The sequence below is a fragment of the Recurvomyces mirabilis genome (genome assembly GCF_035927965.1).
Source record: "Recurvomyces mirabilis strain CCFEE 5264 chromosome Unknown scaffold_47, whole genome shotgun sequence".
In the NCBI taxonomy this organism is placed as follows: domain Eukaryota; kingdom Fungi; phylum Ascomycota; class Dothideomycetes; order Mycosphaerellales; family Teratosphaeriaceae; genus Recurvomyces; species Recurvomyces mirabilis.
This window is the reverse complement of record NW_027041981.1, coordinates 83,045-102,426: the sequence shown is the minus strand read 5'-3', so window position 1 is coordinate 102,426 and position 19,382 is coordinate 83,045. Positions and strand designations below refer to the sequence as shown.

Genomic DNA, 19,382 nt, shown 5'->3' with positions numbered 1-19,382 from the left:
ATGCAAATGCGCTGTCATCACGCTGCGATGATGGAGATGCATTCTGGAATAATGAAACGAGTTGCCAGTATGAAGGCAAGGCCGCTGCTATTGGCTGCTGCAGTAAGGCTAACGTTTCTCCGACCATGTCTGGCAAGTACAAGGACGAATGCTCTAACACGATGCTCGAGGCCAACCCGCCCGGCGAGTGCAATGACGAGTGCTGTAATTTTATGGAACAGAGGCGTGAGGCCGATATATCTGCTTCCGTCTGCAGCACTCACCTTGATGCGGCCTTTGAGAGGTTCGGGGCACTCATGAAGCAGCAGCTGTGCATCTGCCGGAAGGTGGTTGAGTATTTGGGGTTTTGCTGCTGCTTGCTGTCTGCTGATGGCAGTTTGCCGGGAAGTGGTGCCTGCAGTGCATATACTGCTCCGGTCATTGAGACGTCAAAAGGAAAGGTACCAAAGGCGTTCTCGATGCAATCCAAGACTTGCGGCAGTCCAAGCGCTCCGCTGCAGAGCACTTATAAGCCTCTGTCTAGAGCTTCCAGCTGCAACCTTAGGTGCGAATCTGGCTGCTGCGCCCAGCCAGAGACCGACCCGTGCAAGAACAGCTACACTGGCACTAGCGAATGCGAGACACGTGACGATGACTGCTGCATCACGATTGGGAAGATTAAGGACGATTGCTGTAACAACACTGGGGAGGCAAAGGACGACTGCTGCATCACCACTGAGAAGGCGAAACATGACTGCTGCACTCAGACTAGTAAGGCAAAAGACGACTGCTGCACCGACACTCGCAAGACAAAGGGCTTTTGCAGCGACAGCGTCTCAGAGACCAAGGTCACCGGAATGTTCGTCCACAATGCTATCGATCTCGATGTCGAACACAGTGCCGCACGCGAGCATGTCGTGCTAAAAGTCGATGGTATGACTTGCACTAGCTGCGGCAACAAAGTCAAAAACGTCCTTGACCAGATCCCAGGAGTCTACAAGACTCAGGTGACCTTCGTCTCCGGCACTGCCGCTTTCGAGCTCGATACCGCGGTAGCCCACATGGCCGACGTAGTGCCTCTGGTCGAGAAAAGGACGGGCTTCAAGTGTTCATCCGTCGTTGACGGCTACCTCGCTTTGGACCTGCATATGTCTCCGGAAGCAGCTAATACACTCGACCATTCGGAAAAGGGAGGCATTGTGTCGATTGTCAGGGAGAAAGCGGGTCCTTACCGCGTCACCTACGATCCGTTCGTCATCGGCGCACGAGACCTACTACCCACTGGTGTCAGTCTTGCTGCTCCAGTGGCTGAAGCAGGCTCCTCCAAAGGTAAAGCTCGATTGCTTCGTCTGACATGGTACGTTATTACCGCGGCAGCTTTCACGATTCCTGTGGTCGTCCTCAACTGGGCACCGAACCCGGTTTCAAGCCAATCCCGAGGCATCATCTCGCTGGTCTTGGCAAGTGTGGTGCAGTCCATCGCAATCCCTGAATTTTACACTCCCGCGCTGAAAGCGCTCATCTTCAGCAGGGTCGTTGAGATGGACATGCTTGTTGTGATTGGTGTTACTGCTGCCTACACCTATAGTGTCGTTGCATTCGCTCTGGAAGAGTCGAGTGTCAAACTGGAACAGAAGGCCTTCTTCGAAACCAGCTCTCTGCTCATAACTCTGGTTCTCTTTGGTCGGCTCCTTGCTGATATCGCTCGCGCCAAGGCTATTCGCGCTGTGTCGCTCCACTCCTTCCAAGTGGAGAGCGCATTGCTCCTGCAGCCCGATGGAGAGTCGTATGAGCTTGACTCTCGTCTTCTGCAGCTCGGAGACAAGATCATAATACCACCGCATTCCCGCATCGTCACGGATGGCCTTGTTACTTCTGGTGCTAGTGCTGTCGACGAGTCTATGCTCACTGGAGAAGCAGTCCCTGTGACTCGACAGGCAGGCGATCTTGTCATTGCTGGGACGCTGAACGGCGAAGGTAGCTTACATACTCGAGTCACCCGTCTGCCTGGGGCCAACAGCGTTAGTGACATTGCCAAGTCAGTTGAGAAGGCTCTTGCGGCCAAGCCAAGGGTTCAAGATCTGGCGGATCGTATCGCTTCGTTGTTTGTTCCGGTCGCCGTCACTATTGCAGTGATTGTCTTCGCTATCTGGATTGTCATAGCACTCAATGTACGGGGAGACAACGGCGGAGGTGCGGTGGGCACGGCTATAACCTACGCTATCGCTGTCCTGGCAATCTCATGCCCGTGTGCTCTTGGACTGGCGGTACCAATGGTCTTGATTGTTGCTGGTGGGGTCGCAGCGCATGCGGGCGTTGTCATTAAGGCATCCGATATCCTTGAACAAGGCTTCAAGATCACCGACATTGTATTCGACAAGACTGGCACCCTGACCAAGGCAGACCTTCATGTCGCCAGCGAGGTAATACTCAGCAACAAAGCCACACATGACGAGGCACTGAGCATCGCCAAGCATCTCGTCAAGGACGACCATCACCCAGTCTCTAAGGCTGTGGCGGCGTACATTCGAGGCCACTCAACAGTCACAAACTCTGTACAACGTATCAAATCTGTTCCTGGCTCGGGAATCCAGGCGGAGTGGGACGGCCACGTTGTCAAAGCAGGTAGCCCTTTCTGGCTCGAGATACAAAGCAATGTCACGGTGGCGCAGCTGCTCGACCAAGGCATGTCTTGCTTCTGCATGACCATCGACAATGTCCCGGTCCTGGCCCTCGGGGTCGAGAGCATTCTACGGAATGAAGCGAGATTCACCTTGGATGTTCTCCGTAGCCGCAACATCTGCACTCACATCGTTAGTGGTGATCACCATCGTGCCGTAGAGGCGACCGCTCGCGAGCTCGATATCGCCAATACCGCCTCTCGCCAGTCACCACAACAAAAGAGGAACTACATTCTCAAACTGCAGTCGAACGGCAAGAAGGTCATGTTCTGCGGCGATGGCACCAATGATGCGGTAGCACTGGCCCAAGCCAACGTAGGTGTACAACTCGGCACAACATCCGATGTTGCTGGGGCTGTTGCGGATGTTGTCTTGCTCGGCGGCTTAGACGGTGTGGTGACCTTGCTTGACATCTCTAAACGTGCTTTTAGATGCGTTGCATTCAACTTCGCCTGGTCCGGCGTCTACAATATGTTCGCCATCCTGCTGGCAGCTGGTGCATTCGTCAAGGTTAGAGTGCCACCTGCCTATGCCGGGCTTGGGGAGATCGTGAGCGTGGGCCCAGTGATTATGGCTGCGATGTCTCTGCTTTTGGGAGGGAAGAAGAGAGCTTGAAGCTAAGGATTACTGCGCAGACGTGAGGATCTTGGCACCTCATTCAACATGTCACAAGCTGACTTACTCTGTGTGAGAACACTGCATTGCACAACAGTCATCAGGAGGAATAAAAGACTTGAGCCACTCGTTACGTATGCTTGACGGCCTTGGGACATATTTCTTAGCAGGCGTCACCACCAGAGTACATAGTTAGAGCTGCTACACTCATTGACTGCTCCGCACTCTCGAGGCCGCCGCACTTGCCGAGTTCCTCTCCTAATACCCGTCGCACCCGTCCTCATGGGACTCGCCGCGTCTGGCTTGCTCGTACCTGGCATGCTCACTCCGCTCGTAGCCGCCATGCCCGCCTTGCTCGTAGTTTTCACGCCCACTGCGTTCATAGAGACTGTGCCCGCGTTGCTGATACTCGCCATGTCCTGGTTGGCCGTAGCCCTCACGTCCACCTTGCCCGTAGCCAACGTGTTCGCCTTGGCCGTACCCGCGGCGCTCATCGCGGTCATACTCATCGCGCTGATACCCGCCGAAGCCACCGTGTGCCTCTTGCTGGTAGCGGTCACGACCTCCCTGTTCGTGGCCACCACGGCCACCTTCGCGGTATTCATTGTGACGGCCCTGCTGATAAGCTCCAGGTGCGTACTGCTCGTGGCTATCTTGCTCGCCTCCAGGATACTGGCCCTGGTAGCCCTGCCCTTGAGTGTTATACATACTCTGCTGGTTGCTGCCGTAGCCCGCGGATCCGTATCCCTGGTTCTGGCCGTAGCCCTGGTTCTGGCCGTATCCCTGGCCACCCTCTCCAGGGTGTTTGCTTCTCGTCACTGCATCGGACAGCTTGTGCACTACAGCGTGGTCAGCGCCAATCATCGTTTCTTGGTAAAGGGAGCCCATACCAAAGCCACCACTCGCCCCTTCAGCGCCCGTAGATCCGCCCGATCCGCCAGAGCCGCCTGAAGCAGCTTGCGCGGCAAGTTTCTTGACGAACTCAGCCATTATTTCGTGTCGTGTCGTAGGACACTATCACGTAATGATATATGTCGTGTCGTGTCGCTTCGAAAGTCGATCTGTCGCTTCGAAGGTTGGAGCAGGTCATTTGTGCCGTGTCGTGCAGGTGGTGGAGCAGCAGTCACAGGAAGATGCGGTAAAGGGAAACAGTAAATGACGCGGCCAAAGTGCTTGGCTTTTGCCACGTAGTCGCTGCCTTCAGCCACAGCCCAAATCCGAGTCACGTGGTAGCCTGGCACGAAGGCCGATGGCGGCAGGTGCCGGTAGCGACGAATAGTGGTAGGGTAGAGCCCGAATATTGAAAGGTTACGTTCGCGGAGGCGTCCTGCAGCATATATAGCTTTTCAAACCGACATTCACTTCATTCAGACTTCGAAAGCACCTTGATGGTCAAAGGTCACGTGACGCGGCCCAAGCGTAATGCAAGGCGCTGCGCCACCTAGTAGCAGCTTTCTCTCCAGCAAGCGCGGTCGCAAACGCTGTGCAAAACAAACACCGACCTGAAGCGAGAACCACCATCCTGATAACATCATTGACCGTCCATCATGGCAACGTCCCTCAGCAAGACGCAAAAACTCTCCATCATCATAGGCATCTCCTTCTCTTTCTTCATCGCCGAGATCGCGGTCGGCTTCTACACACACTCTCTCGCGCTCATCGCTGATGCTTTCCACTACGTACGGCGCCCCTCACGTGTAGCAAGGCGTGTCAGTCGCTAATCTTGTCCAGCTCAACGACTTGGTCGGCTTCGTCGTTCAGCTTGCGGCCTTCAAGGCGAGTGCAAAGTAGAGTGTGCACCTCGCGTCCTCCTCAACTTTGCTCACCACGACACAGGCTTCCGAGCGCGACCAAGCACCCCCTGAGCTGTCCTTCGGCTGGCAGCGAGCGACGCTACTCGGTGGCTTCTTCAACGGCGTTTTCTTGCTTGCACTTGGCGTGAGCATCTTCCTCCAGGCCATCGAGCGCTTTGTGGCCATTGAAGGTGCGCGCTCCGCCAACTGCTCCTTCCGCAAGCGTGCAATTCTGACCCCGTCACAGTCATCAGCAACCCGAAACTCGTGCTCATCATTGGATGCGTTGGCTTCACGCTGAACGTCATCAGCGTCACCGTTTTACACGGCAGGCCTGACTCTCCCGCGATCGACGCGTGATCTTGCTGACAAATGTGCAGAGCACGACCATGATGTCGAACACGCGGCCAACATCGACCCTCGCATCGGCTCCATCGATGGCGGATCTGCTCCAATGGAGGTGAGCGCACTTGCTTGCACATGACCCGACCCGCTGCGCCTGTACTGACCTCGTACCATACACACAGATGGAGCGCCCGCACAAAGACGATCGCCATGCCGCACCCGACCGCCAGGGTCAAGGCAAGCCCGAACGCGATTTGGGTCTCATGGGCATCTTGATCCACGTGGCTGGTGACGCAGCGAACAACTTGGGTGTCATCCTGGTAGGGGCCGTCATATGGAAGACACATTCTCCTGGTCGCTACTACGTTGATCCAGCGATCAGCATCACCATTTCGATCATGATCTTCGCATCCGCTGTCCCTCTCGGTAATACTAACAGCATGTATGTCCAATAGGCGCCAGGCTGACTCGTGCCTCCAGTCAAGAAGAGCGGCCTCATACTACTCCAGAGCGTGCCGAAGGGCGTCAACCCTGTGGATGTCATGCATGATATGGAACAGGTAAGTCCAATTCAGAGCATGATCGGCCACCGTTGATTTGACACAATCGCTTTACAGACTCCAGGTGTGCAAGCTGTCCACGAGTTGCATATCTGGCGGCTCAACCAGCAGAAGTCCGTGGCGTCTGCACACATCGTGGTCGACAACCTGCCGGAGTTCATGACGGTCGCCAACGCCATCAATGAGTGCCTGCACTCATATGGGATACACTCGGTGACCCTGCAGCCAGAGGTCGACCCATCGTTGCGCGTGAGCCGCTCAAAGGAGCCAGAATTTAGTGAGGGAGTTAGGCTCACTGCGAGCGCCAACGCATGCTTGGTGGGTTGCCAGACTGTAGGTACGTGCCAGCAAGGCGGCTGCTGCAATTGACTTGTTAAGTCTGGAAGGGGTCAGTAAGTCGCTCGTAGTGTGTTCTGCCGTGACTGATTGGTGTCCAAAGTGCGAAGCGAAGGGTTTTGCGGTGCCTGTGCAGAAGTAAGGGCGAGGGACGGCTGATGATATAAGTACCATTTGCTCTTCGTAATTCTGGGTGCGATCACAGCCTATGCGATCCCTTCCTGTAGTATTGCTAGAGGGCGTCCAGTGTGCGCTATAGTAAATAATGTTAGTCCGGCCTCGAAAGGCTGAAAGTATCTACGCCAGAGGAAGTGAGAGCGGGCAAAGCCCGTTGCGATTTACCGCGCCACGTGACGCACTCATCGAACTTGACTTCGCCAGCCTACTCACTCAAGTCTTACACCCTCTGTCCTGGACCCCTCTCAGACCTCTTTGATGGCACATGGTTTCGCCTGCTCCAGCGTTCTGAGCAGGTACGAATGGTTCAGATCCTACAAGAGCTAGAGGGTTAATACGTGATAGGCCAAATCGCCTTCGCAAACCATGACTGACGAAGTGGACTTCATGCGCCGGCAACTAGTGACTATGGAGTTCGATTTAGAGGACTTGAGGCGCGGCGTGACTGGTTCACTTCAAGACATGGTAGGGCTTTGCAGGCTGGTAACGCTCGTAGCTATAGCTGTAGCTGGAATTTGCAGCTGATACCAGGTAGCGAGCCCAACGGACGGAAAGTACGGCAGAGTGGTAGAGTGGAACATTTGGAAGATGGAGAAGGAAGGAGTGTCCTGGCGGACGGGGACGCTGAAAAGCCCGCCGGTGCCCCTGCTAAATGCCGTCCAAACCCTGAAGGCTACCTATCGTCGAAAGGGAAGTAAGGTACACACACATCGAGACACCATGCTTTCGAACTGGCCGATGATGGAGGATGAGTACAGGTATGCTGGTCAGGAGGAGGACGAGCCACATGTGCTCTACGTGACCCTGATGTAATTATCCCCCTCACGTCTGTATCAAACATCAAGATTTCGGCGAATACTGAGCCACTGCCCTCTTCAACCATCTTCTTATGTGGCTAACTGCAAGATGGACGAAGCTGGCGGAAAGCGAGCCGCTCAAGCGCTCCTCCGTCTGCGCTAGTGTTGTCGGTTCATCTGTCTACATCTTCGGCGGCGAGCTCAAGTCACGCCAGCCCCGCGACAACAATGTCCATAAGACCCAAGTTACCTTGGGCAAGTTACCCTTGATTAAACGAGGCGGACATTCCAACACAAGTAGGCAAGGCTGACAAGGCACAGGCAACGGGTTAGGCATCGAGACAATCGCGAGCATAGAGGGTTCGGTCGTCCCTGAGGATGATATCTCGATACCCTCCATGCGGTTATATTGCATTGACATGGGGTTTTATTGGTTCAGTCGGAATCCGTAAGCTCGAGGGCACCCTATAATAGAAATTTCCAGTGATTTCATGATACTATCTTCATAAGAGTCTCGCGGGATAGGGCGGACCCTCGGTCCATTGAAGCGCAGGTTCCTTCTGCTGGTCGTCGATGCAGTGGAGATTCTTACCAGGTATCTCAGAAAAGACGCACTTTGCACCCGTGTTGCAAGCGGCACCACATGGACAATGGTGACTGAGATAGCAATCGTAATTACGACAAGACTGATCACCGGAGCGATGAATTGCGATTTCATCAAGACTGAGCTCTTGATCGTGTACGTGTTGGCAAGAGGGCCGTAAGCAGGCTGCCAAAAGGTAGTGTTCGTTGCAAAGATTTCTGGGCTTCTCTGCCGAGGAACGGGACACGTTCTTTGGCGGGTCTCCGCCGCCGCCAAGGTCCAGGAGCATGTAAGGCTGCGCTATCCGTCATGGCTGCACCATTACGCTTTGGACACATCAAGGTCCTGCAATGCCATCACCATTTGGACTCATCAAAGTCCTGCACGTAGCCTGTGTACTCGTGCCCTTGAGCAACCCAATTCTTGATGCCTCCCGTCAGCACTAGACTCTCCATGTGGGTGTCGGACTGATCGTTGATGTAGTCACTGAACCATGCGGCGGCTCGGTTGCCGCGTCCACGAGAAGAGCCTGGCGAACGATCAGCGCTTTCCCACAGCGACGAACAGTCGCGTGGACTCTGTTGCTTCCAGCACGTCACCTACCGCAGTACCAGATCACACGACGAACCTCCGCGGCGGCGAAGAGGTGGTACAGCGTAGGGATTGTAGGCCAAAGGCTCTGTGCGGGCAGATTGATGGAACTATGGATCGTGCCGCCCTGCGTATCATAGCGCGCGTTAGGAAGTGAAACGCGGTTCAAACGTTATGTCTCTCCGGCATGCCTCGTAATCTGTGCGACGTAGATCAACGAGCACAAAGTCCTTGACTTGCTTAGCGCTGCCCTTCAGCATTTGTAGCACTTCGTCATGGGTGATTGGGTTGGCCTTCGACTTCGCCACTGGGTATGCCTCGTACCAAGGCTTCTCGGTAACAGGGTTCGCCGATGCAAACATGATAGGGTTCTCTGCCGTTTTTTCCAATGATGTGTGGACCGATGATAGGCGAAGGCTTCACTTGCTAATGAGCTAGTCGTCCTTTTAGATCAACTCCTGGTATGCCAAGTCTCAAGTCAGCAGCAATTCGCCTTCTTCACGAACAAGTGTGAGAAGCAGTGACATCGCCGGTCACCAGTGCAAAATCTGTTCACGCGCCAAGTTTCGAAGATGTCACCAGAATGGTCAGCAAGACTGGCCAATCAGCGTCTTGTTGCGACACTCCTTCATTGCCAAGGAGATCCCATATATACAACGACTGCGCTTTTGCAGCGCTCTTACGAAAGGAATGCCCTGTCTTCGAGGGACAAATACAACTTGACAAATCTTGCAGCGGGTGTTCTCAACATGTTTGGAAAGGCGAAGATGGAAGACTCGCAACTGTTTCCAAGCGATGATACGGTCACGTCCATACCAGCGGCGAGCAATGGCGATGCAGAAAAGCAAGACATATCAGAGCATCGCAAAAATGAGAATGTATCTGCGTACAAAGCGCTCGGATGGCTCGATCGTTTTCTCGCGGTATGGATCCTCCTGGCGATGATCATTGGCATCCTGCTGGGCAACTTCGTCCCGAGTACGGGCCCGGCGTTGCAGAAGGGGAAGTTCGTCGGTGTATCAATACCCATTGGTGAGGAGCTTGTGTGTTGCCCTGGTTTGGTCGCAGCTAACGATTAACAGCCATCGGCCTGCTGGTAATGATGTATCCAATCTTGTGCAAAGTCAAGTATGAAACACTGCATAGAGCGTTTGCGAAGAAGGAGCTTTGGTAAGCATCTGCACCGCCATGGACGTGAAACGTAGACTGACGCCTCTTATAGGATCCAAGTCGGCTTCAGCATCATCTTGAACTGGATCGTTGCTCCTTTGGTAATGGTATGTATCTGTATAGCCGAACGTATGTTGACGCTGGCTAACCCCGTTACAGCTCGCACTTTCCTGGGCTTTCCTGCCCGATAAGGAAGGCCTCCGAGAGGGTTTGATTCTCGTCGGGCTTGCGCGCTGCATCGCAATGGTCCTTATATGGACCGGTCTCGCCGGTGGCGACAGCGAGTACTGCGCAATCCTGGTCGCGATCAACTCTATTCTGCAGATGGTCCTCTTCGCCCCTCTCGCAATATTCTTTATTAACATTATTAGCGGCTCGAAATCCACTATTACCGTCTCTTACTCCACGGTCGCAATCAGCGTCGCCGCATTCCTTGGAATACCACTCGGTGCTGCCATCATCACACGGTTCGCCCTTCGCAAGCTCACCAGCCCCGATTGGTACGAAAAGGTCTTCTTGAAGCTGGCTGCGCCTTGGTCATTAATCGGGCTTTTGTACACGATTCTTGTGCTTTTCGCTAGCCAAGGCCGGCAAGTCGTACACCAGATTGTCTCGGTAGTACGAGTGGCGGCGCCACTGATCGTCTACTTTGTCGTTATCTTCGGCCTAACGCTGCTTGTAACCCACAAATTAGGCTTCGGGTACAAGCTCTCCGCGACACAGTCATTTACGGCTGCTTCGAATAATTTCGAATTGGCAATTGCGGTGGCAGTAGCAACGTACGGACCAAACAGTGACCAGGCACTTGCTTCAACAGTCGGACCGTTGATCGAAGTGCCGGTGTTGCTGGGTTTGGTGTACTTTGTGCGATGGTTTGCCAACAAGAGAGGCTGGGAGTGATATGTAATCTGTACCATTCGTGTTGACGACCTTTCTCGCTTTCGTCGTCCTTGCATTGCACTTGTAACTCATGAGCATTTCGCGCACGAGAGTTTTGGGGAAGGGTGTGTACATCCCACATGTTCCGGCGCTCATTTCGTCAATATCGGTCCCTTCATGAATCGCTCCCTGCAACGATTCCCTATGGTGCACCACGAGCTGATGGACTGCCGCAGAATTGAGGAGCCACCAAGTGGCGATGTGGTGGCAGTACGGCAAACGATATGTCATCGGCAGACACATACCTTTGGATTCGTTGAGCAGGAGTGACTGAGACGGTGTTGGACTTGATGTGTCACTTGCTACGATGATATGTCATCAGTGCTTGTCCAATCGGACGCTGGCTGTGTCAGATCGGATTTTTGCAGCTAGGAAATCCCGACCACCGCGACGTCCTCACGCCATCGGCAAGTCCGGCTTGCCATTTGCTAGCAGATTCTTCTGTGGTATGCTCGTCACGATCGTAGCCTTCATGATGAACCTCTGGACGGGCACTCTTACGCTAATACACTTGGCAACGCGTTTCTCGCGAGTAGCATCAATGTTGGCCAGGGTGCGAGTCAATGGTGATCTCAACACAACAGAAGTGCTTCGCAGACGGTGGAATGCCGGACCGCGCATATGCTCTGCGTACACTAGCAATCCCCGCCTGTAAAGACGATAACACCGTCCGCACTAAGTACAGACCGATTCTCCTGCGCGACGATGTGGTTACAAGCGACTAGGTGGCTAAGCTGGAGCCAAGTACCGCGTTAAAGATGGCCAAGGCGGATACATCAAATTTAGGTAGCAATTGGTTAAAAATAATGGTGCTATACGGCAGGCTACGTACTCGTTCATACTCCCGCCTGCTTGTAGTCGAGTGCGCGCGTATCCTCTTCAGTCTAGGCTGTGACGTTCGTGGCTTTGAGCCTACCGGCCTGCCTTTTAAAGATAACGTCTAGCAACATCACACGCAGGTGGAGCAATAGTCATGTGTGGAACTCGTCCAAACAGCATAGTACCTTTGTGCGTAGATTCCTCGTTCTGATCTAGTCTTTTCGAGTGTCACACTAACTCAGCTATAAGACCGGCGAGTTCAAAAAACCAATTCGACCGGATCGTATTAAGCACTGGGTTGGTGCGCCCGACGCAAGGCCTACACTCAATTCATTAAAGCCGCGGATCCCGACAAGAACGATGACTACGTGGAAGTTAGGGGAAGAAGCCGACTTATGCTGTCTGGAAATCGTGAGAGAGTAGTAGATTGCGTGTGGAGGAATTTGTAAAGTACACCATCGTTATACGGCAGCATTTCGATCCGTTTAGTGGTCGATACAGCGAACGCCTCGTACGAAAATCGAAGCGCAATGCAGATGAGGGTGTCAAAGCAAAGACAGACACGGCAGGGCGAGTAGGCAATGCATCTACGACGGCGAGCGGAGATGTCATTAATGGCATTGATGTCAGTGGGGTCTGAGGCGAACGTAAGCTGGTGCTGCACCACGAGCGAGATCGATTGGTAAAGACATAGATTGGGGAAAACATTGGGAGCAAGACGAATCGTTCTTCTCAACGGGAGAAGTCTGGCATAATGTCCTTGCTACAGCATATTTCTGCTACACAGTCGAGACATCAGCCAGTACATTAAACAGTATGCTGTTGTCCAATCGACACTCATCGGATGGTCCGTTGGTCGCAAGAAAGCCTGGTCGTAGGCGATGGTGCAGCTCAGCTAGCGAGATGCCTTTACGATTGTGCTGAAAGATCATAGACAGCGCTACGGAACATGCAGTGGTTGTCTCTGTCGATTGTACTCGCACGGTGGTTTCGAGGAAGCAGCGCTCTATGGTTTGCGTATCGCTATTGTGCATGTTAGGCGCGGGATTTGTGTGCAGATTTGTGGTGAACCGCTCCCCCCCGACTGGTAGTCGCCTCGCTCGGTGCTGGTATCCGTGTCTGCATCTGAAGATCGGGTAAAGTGCTAGCAGCATTTGTGATGCTTTCGGTGCTGGGCCTTAATCCCGCAGCCAAGCACATGTCGTCGAGCGAAGTGGCGGGGAAGTCCGGTAGATTATTGGCAAGGCTCAGCCAGCTGGCCGGCTGCTGTAGGTAAGTCAGCAGTCTACCTTGTCGTGAAAAGATGGCCACGTACCCAGGAATGAGTGTTCCAGCTCTGTTGTGCGACTGTCGTAAGATCCGGACTGTCTGAACCGCCAACATGGCTATTCTCCCAGCACTCCAGGCCTGCAGGAAGGTCCAGCGCGACCGCTGGAGGCGCCACTCGGTCTTTCTCTGATGCAGAACTGATGTAACGGTTCTGCGCCTCGTCGTCAACGTGCAGCGCACGCAAAAGACCACGCAATCCAGCATTTTCTCGAAGAACGTCTTGCAGCGCTTCCATGGTAATCGGGCTCGTAGATGCTAGGGCTGATGTTGTGGATGAAGATTTGGCTAGTTGAGCTTGCAGTGTCTGCACTTGATTTTCTAGATCCGCGAGACGTGCACGTTTACGCTCACGACAATGCTGCTGGTTACGACGAACGCGAGCAAGGTACTCTGGCTACGACGAGGGTTAGCCTATCGAGGTGAAATGGCGATGATGATAGTAGTGCAAAAATTCTATCGCGCACCTTTGTCTTGGCAGACATTGCGTGGTCCGACATTAGCAGGGGTTTTTTCCGGTGCGAAAAAGGTGTTCCGATCATGACATTGACAAGAATCGTTGTGAGAGGAGGTCTGCTACAGTTGTCTTGGCAATGACATAATAGCCGACGCTCGACAGTCTTCAAATTCAACTTCCTGACAGGCTCGCAGCGATTCAGGCTAGCAATCTTAGTCTATGGTCTTGTCTAGAAACTTAATCAAGCGCAACTATGTACTGAGCGATATTGTTTTGCTGGCGACCCTCAAAATCTTGCAAACCATTGATCCTTCGTGTCACTCGCTCAATCGTAACCGACCACCATCATGATCATCATCATCCTTGCAGGAGTCAGCCCGCCTTTGTGCGCACTACACCTTCACCTTCTTCAGCACGTCTTTCGTCTTCACTTATCGCGTCCTCGCTGCCAATTTCATCGTGGTACTTCTAAATAAGGTACTCAAGGTACTGGCGCTTCGTCTCTGGGATCAGGAGAGTGGTGCCGAGGCGGCAAACCATGAAGGCAGCAAAAATCTGCATGACATGATTGAGCGATTTGTCGGTCGCACCCTTGTTCTTGAGAAGCCTAACCAATGCCTGAGTGATGACTGCACCAAGTTTGCCTGCACCAGCGGAAAGCCCATGGACAGTCGAGTGGGAGCGTGTACGGAAAATTTCTTCGAAAACTAAAGCAATGTCAGTGCCCGCGTTGGCCGGACTTGTGGTGCGGTCACTCACCAATGAAGGTGGTCGAGTTGGCTCCAGAATTCGAGAAGGACGGACAGAGCACATAGAGAGCGATAAGCGAGCTAGACGACAGGCTATGATAGGTAAATCCGAAGATGCAGAACAAGATCGTCAAGATGGCGAAACTGCCACTTTGTATGAGCCAACGACCAAGGGTATCGATTGTCGCAGCTGAGACCCAGTAACCAGAGATGTTTCCCGCAAGGGCCAGGGTAAGGTTACCCACCACCGTGTTGTGCAGGCTATGGTACACATTTTCGGCCAAGGAAAATCCAATGGCACTGAGGGACCTCCTTTCCCAGTGACTGCTGTGAAGATCCATCACATTGACAAACAACGCCCTGGAAGGGTATCAACGATGAATCGTTAACACTTAGATTTCTCGTCTTGTTGCAACTGCATACCTACGTCGCATTGATAGACGATCGATAGCGGACATGGAATTTTTACATATGCATGCCCCACGGTTTTCGCGAGCCTGGAAGCCACGCAGCATTTCGAGCCCATCCTGTGAGGCACGTCTTTGGTGGCAATGTTACACGAAGAACCGGATTGCTCTGTAGCAGCGTTGCACTCCCACTCGTTCAAGGCTATGCATCTAGTCACCACATCCCCAGGACGAAGATCGTCCGGGAATCCCGCTCAAGACAGACCCTCCTCCTCCGCCACTATGGGGCACTCCTCCACCATTCCCCCGCATCGTACCTGTGCATCCGCCGCACAAACTCTGGTCCCCCAGCCGCCCAGCCTTGCATGCCCCCAGTCATGACCAGACTCTCCGTCGCGGGAGCCCCCTGCGCGGCAACATAGTCGGCGAACCACCCGGCCGCCCTTGGCCCGCGGTGGCACGACGAACCTGCAGACCGTAAGCCCTCCGATTAGCGACACACTGACTCGCTCGTGCCCCGGACGGTAACTCACCGCAGTAACAGATGACCTGCCGCACGCCCGCGGCCTGGAACAAGGCGTAGAGCGCTGGGATCGTTGGGTAGAGGCTCTGCGCGGGCAGGTTGATGTAGCCGTCGATTGCGCCACCCTGTCAAAAGGGGTTCAGCGTTAGTACCTGAGCGGTGGATTGAGCAGGGAGTCTTGGCTGTTGCTTGGACTTACCTTGAAATCGTCTCGGCGGAGGTCCACGAGTACGTACTCCTTGGGTTTGGTGGCGGATGTGACAAGTTGCAGGACGGCCTCGCGGGAGATGCGGGCAGGGGTTATGCGTGCCTCGGGGTACGCGAGGTGCCAGATTCGCTCGGGATTGGTGGTGTTGTGGTCGTCGTTTGACAACATAGGGGGGAGGTCGTGAGCTGCTGGGTTAACATCCATGGCGAGCGTCTGGACGTCCAGCCGACGTGGACGACAGGTGGGAAGGAGCCGAGGAGCAAATGTTCGAGAAGGGAAAGTATGGGAGCAGTCCACTGACCAATTGGGGGGACTTTTAGTGCAGGAACCCAGCAAGATCAGTGAAGTAAGTGCTCGAGATGGCCCCGAGAGCCGCTGGTAAGGCAGTAGTACGTATAGTGACGGCTAGTCCGTGCTAGAACAAGAGTGACATGCCGCTCTAACTAGCCGCGCATAGCAACATGTCACAAGGGCAGTAGTGCGGACAGAGCGGGCCGGGAGAAGTGCTTAGACTAGATACAGGTATACGGATAAACCTTCGAGTAGAGCACAGCTGCCACCGGGTGTCACCAGCACCGTCTGGAGTGCTTCACTGGCTTGTGCGGCTAGCCAATCAATAATAATGTTGCCACACCACATTCTGTTCGATTTGGACATCCTGAAGGACGCGCAGCAATCTTTTGCAAGAGCTGACTTAGTGAAAGCGCGGTCGCTGACGCGGCGTTGCGAGACGCCAACATCATGCACACTGCTTCTTCTCCCGGTATATCCTTCATGCATATTGGGCGTGCGAGGAGCAGCTGGGCGAGCGCGATGCCGAGGATGATTGTGGTGAGGAGCTCGCGCCTTGGCACTGAGATGATACGTCCCCTTCAGCAACTTTAGCCCATTCGATAGAACTGAGAGTCTCAAACGACGTTCGTAGCTCCACGTCGTCATCTAGACAGATTTTATAACGGAGCTCCTCTTTGAGCGTACGGCTCAAGCACACGACCCGATCCACCCCAACGAGCTCAGCTGGAGTGTTGTAGTCACAGTTCAGAACGCAATCCGCACAGATGCGAGCTGCGGTCATGCCATCAGAAGGCTCCCACTCTGCAACATTGATGAAGTCGATCGATAATGTTCCATGGCTTTCAAGAACGCTTTGTTCCTGCTAGTACAGGGGTTTCAGCAGGAATGCCTAGCACTGTCGAGGACTGCTAAAATGTACGCATGCTCCATGGTTTTCCAAAGCCCCTTCCCCTTTCCTTCGTGCTCGTCTTGCTCTTCAAGTGCGGAGCATATGTCAGCACGTGATGGCACCTTCACGTCGCCGTAATGCAGTCGTGTTTTGCGATATAAGCGATTCGAGATTTTGTCGAGTAGGTCAATTTATTGCTCTAGGTACCTGCTACTAATGTCCAATACGGTGTGTTTCCACAAGGCCATAGTCACATGTGCAAGAAATCTGGGGTCGAAATGCAAGGCTGGTGGAGGCTGGCCGTTTGAAAATGTAGCGTTCTGCTTGAAAACTGCTTCTCGCCATCGACTCGCGTTGTGTTCATGCCCGTCAAAGTGTTCAACGGTGCAAAGGGCAGCTACAGTGTCTGGGCGTTTGGTCCCGATGTGCAACAACATCATCTGTGCTTGTCCAGCGCTTGCTGCGCGTCAAAGGCACTCCTCAAAGTCCTGAAAGGGACCCCATCTGCTTCCCCAGCTCTGCAGCTGGTATTCGCACACTACCAGCCGCCTTGGCGAACTCTGCGGCTGATTGCATGCACTCACAGCGATCACGCCACTAAAGAGTGGTCAGACGATGGCGGTGCTGATTTGGCCGTGTTAGATCACTCTGTCCGGTGTATAGAAGGAAGCGCACTCTTCCATGTCCGCTTATACTGGTAATAAGCCTCCTGCTGTGACTTGAACACGACTGGCCGGCTGTATACGCCCTTCTGTAGTAAGACAGAGGTGATCTGTTTCTGGCCGAAGAAGGGTTCAAGTTCTCCCACTGCTTGTGACTGAAGGGCCTGTAAAATGCCTGCTCAAGTTTGACTTATCTTCCAACAACCCATCATATTCCATTGACGTCGACGCCGTTGACAAGCTCTGCACTCCTAATAGTCCCTGCGTTACCCTCGCGGCCTGCTTTCTCCTTCTCTTGCGTTGCATTCCAGTCTTGAACTTGCTTCGCCTCCCGCTCGGCGCGCTCGCTGTAGCGGGCATTGAATAAGTCGAAGTGCTGCCGCATAAGGATGGTGTACTTTGTCGGTCTTTCGTATTTCTGTGCCGCTTTGATAATGTTGGAGCTTCGACGTGTCAAACATAAACGGCACGAAGGACAACGGTAGTGCAACGAAGAGCAACACGGCTCTCAGCTTACCGGTCCATGTACTTAACTTACTGGTCTTCGGTTGCTATTAGTCTTGGGAGCCGGCGCGGGCCGACACGTGGAACAGTGGATTGGAATGGAGACACATATTTGCCGTGACATTATGACGACGCTCTTTTTGGGCGATTATATTGACATGTAAGGTACAATTGCCACACGAATGACGCTTTCGATGTGGCAGATGAAAAGTTGCTGGGCAAGTGTGTAATAGGCAGCGGTGTAGAACCAAATCACGTCGTTGGGCTTCGGCTTCGGCTTCTGCTTCTCCCCACTTTCGCAAAGCGGCGTTTCGTGAACGACATCCTGCAATGGCACAGGTGGTATCCGTATACTCCTCACAAGCGCACTCCATGGCGAACAAAGTACACGGCAATGGTGATCTTAACAATACCGCGGTGCTTAGGAAGACCATCATCACTGTTCCCGATCCGCCATATGCTCGGCGGACTCTGGCTGTCCCCGAAGGCGAAGATGACAGCGCCATCCGTGCCAAGTTCAGGCCGTTCCTCCTCCACGACGACTTGGCCAGCAGCGACTGGGTGGCAAGGCTAGAGCTGAGCACCGCTCTAAAGATGGCCGAAGCGGATATGCAGCGGACCGACGGCGATCGGCTGAAGGTGATGGTACTGTTCGGCAGCATGCGTAGTCGCTCCTACTCACGCCTGTTGGCCTTTGGGTGCGCGCGCATCGTTTTCCGCCTGGGCTGTGATGTTCGCATTTACGAACCTAACGGCCTGCCTGTTAAGGACGACATTCAACATGATCACCCGAAAGCTGGATCAATCTCGGTGTTAATTCATCGGCAGTACACGGTCGTGCATACATGCGAGGCAGAACCAACGCACTGTGAGTCCCATGCCGTCCTACAGCCTGTGGCTAGCGAAAGCAATAACGTCGGAGTCTGCGCAATGGTCGGCAGTTGCGAAGCGAGGCTTGAAACAGTATGTAAAATGAATAATGATTGTCCGCGCCTACCTTTGGCTGTCGCCGTGGCCTACCACGTTCCATGATCGCAGGTTTTGATCTTTTATAACCCGATCGCAGATCGCAGGTGCATCAATTGTCGTGGCATTTTCAACGCAAGTATTCTGTTCACGATCTTGCATCGTGCGGACGCCCGCACACTAACTCCCACAAACACTTTGTGGTCACGTTGCCGGCCTCTCGCTAACCAACACTTGGTCTGGTAGATGCAGAGACTGCTCTTACAGTGCAACCGGGCTTCACCAACTTTCGCGCAGACGCGCCTTGTGGTCTACCTGACCGAAGACTGTAGGTATGTGCCACAGTCCTCGAGACAAGCAGGTATTGAAAGAAGATTGGTGTAGAGCACAATTAAGCGCATTGCACAGTTTTATGTCAACACGATTATACATTCTAAACCCTCACCCGCACCAAGGTTGTCTCCTTGCGAACAGAGAAACTGTCGGCATAGCGAAAGCGAGAGTGGTGCTGATTCGGACCGACAGGAAGAAGATATCTTTGGTCTTGCTTGCCTCTTGGTACCGAGAGATTTGCAGACGCTGACGGGATCTAGCAGACGGCTCTGCGGGTTACAGCCATTGTATAGTACGTCAGTCCATCTGCTGGGGCTTCGAAGCAATAGGTATCATGGCTGCAACAGTAGCATGACTCCATGCACTATCTGAGACTTCCCTACCGGGCTTGCTGATCTATGCTACCTTTTGGTCAAGCAGTCCTTGAAGGTCGATCCACCGGGTGGTCAATTCTGCCGAACGTTCCTCTTCTACCTCGGGGTCGTTGTCACCTCCGGGTCACCACCACCTCGGGGTCGTTGTCACCTCCGGGTCACCACCACCTCGGGGTCGTTGTCACCTCGCGGTTGTTGTCACCTCCGGGTCATTGTCACCTCCGGGTCGTTGTCACCTCGCGGTCCTTGTCACCTCCGGGTCGTTGTCACCTCGCAGTCCTTGTCACCTCCGGGTCGTTGTCACC

General features: G+C 53.8%; 9 protein-coding genes across 9 annotated transcripts; 5 read left to right on the top strand and 4 right to left on the bottom strand.

The window, feature by feature from the left end:
- Nucleotides 1-125: 125 nt before the first annotated feature.
- LTS14_010693 (uncharacterized protein) lies at nucleotides 126-3,275 on the top strand (the record flags this gene model as incomplete). Its single annotated transcript, XM_064843369.1, has 1 exon — nucleotides 126-3,275. The coding sequence occupies one exon, from the start codon at nucleotides 126-128 to the stop codon at nucleotides 3,273-3,275; it is 3,150 nt and encodes a 1,049-aa protein (XP_064689080.1).
- Nucleotides 3,276-3,533: 258 nt separating this feature from the next.
- LTS14_010692 (uncharacterized protein) lies at nucleotides 3,534-4,265 on the bottom strand (the record flags this gene model as incomplete). Its single annotated transcript, XM_064843368.1, has 2 exons — nucleotides 3,534-4,114; nucleotides 4,166-4,265. 2 exons carry the CDS (start codon nucleotides 4,263-4,265, stop codon nucleotides 3,534-3,536), a joined length of 681 nt encoding a protein of 226 aa, XP_064689079.1.
- A 557-nt stretch (nucleotides 4,266-4,822) lies between these two features.
- LTS14_010691 (uncharacterized protein) lies at nucleotides 4,823-6,451 on the top strand (the record flags this gene model as incomplete). Its single annotated transcript, XM_064843367.1, has 7 exons — nucleotides 4,823-4,954; nucleotides 5,112-5,259; nucleotides 5,449-5,528; nucleotides 5,596-5,839; nucleotides 5,894-5,973; nucleotides 6,031-6,291; nucleotides 6,413-6,451. 7 exons carry the CDS (start codon nucleotides 4,823-4,825, stop codon nucleotides 6,449-6,451), a joined length of 984 nt encoding a protein of 327 aa, XP_064689078.1.
- A 401-nt stretch (nucleotides 6,452-6,852) lies between these two features.
- On the top strand, nucleotides 6,853-7,299 carry LTS14_010690 (uncharacterized protein; the record flags this gene model as incomplete). Its single annotated transcript, XM_064843366.1, has 2 exons — nucleotides 6,853-6,951; nucleotides 7,018-7,299. 2 exons carry the CDS (start codon nucleotides 6,853-6,855, stop codon nucleotides 7,297-7,299), a joined length of 381 nt encoding a protein of 126 aa, XP_064689077.1.
- A 1,907-nt stretch (nucleotides 7,300-9,206) lies between these two features.
- Nucleotides 9,207-10,527, top strand: ARR3_4 (arsenicals resistance; the record flags this gene model as incomplete). The annotated part of the gene is made up of 4 exons (XM_064843365.1): nucleotides 9,207-9,489; nucleotides 9,540-9,627; nucleotides 9,680-9,734; nucleotides 9,787-10,527. 4 exons carry the CDS (start codon nucleotides 9,207-9,209, stop codon nucleotides 10,525-10,527), a joined length of 1,167 nt encoding a protein of 388 aa, XP_064689076.1.
- A 1,893-nt stretch (nucleotides 10,528-12,420) lies between these two features.
- LTS14_010688 (uncharacterized protein) lies at nucleotides 12,421-12,949 on the bottom strand (the record flags this gene model as incomplete). The annotated part of the gene is made up of 2 exons (XM_064843364.1): nucleotides 12,421-12,648; nucleotides 12,701-12,949. 2 exons carry the CDS (start codon nucleotides 12,947-12,949, stop codon nucleotides 12,421-12,423), a joined length of 477 nt encoding a protein of 158 aa, XP_064689075.1.
- Nucleotides 12,950-13,636: 687 nt separating this feature from the next.
- On the bottom strand, nucleotides 13,637-15,259 carry PHO84 (Inorganic phosphate transporter pho84; the record flags this gene model as incomplete). The annotated part of the gene is made up of 5 exons (XM_064843363.1): nucleotides 13,637-13,875; nucleotides 13,928-14,277; nucleotides 14,642-14,792; nucleotides 14,858-14,972; nucleotides 15,047-15,259. 5 exons carry the CDS (start codon nucleotides 15,257-15,259, stop codon nucleotides 13,637-13,639), a joined length of 1,068 nt encoding a protein of 355 aa, XP_064689074.1.
- A 1,849-nt stretch (nucleotides 15,260-17,108) lies between these two features.
- On the bottom strand, nucleotides 17,109-17,285 carry LTS14_010686 (uncharacterized protein; the record flags this gene model as incomplete). Its single annotated transcript, XM_064843362.1, has 1 exon — nucleotides 17,109-17,285. One exon carries the CDS (start codon nucleotides 17,283-17,285, stop codon nucleotides 17,109-17,111), a length of 177 nt encoding a protein of 58 aa, XP_064689073.1.
- A 491-nt stretch (nucleotides 17,286-17,776) lies between these two features.
- Nucleotides 17,777-18,306, top strand: LTS14_010685 (uncharacterized protein; the record flags this gene model as incomplete). The annotated part of the gene is made up of 2 exons (XM_064843361.1): nucleotides 17,777-18,272; nucleotides 18,296-18,306. 2 exons carry the CDS (start codon nucleotides 17,777-17,779, stop codon nucleotides 18,304-18,306), a joined length of 507 nt encoding a protein of 168 aa, XP_064689072.1.
- Between the last annotated feature and the right edge of the window lie 1,076 nt (nucleotides 18,307-19,382).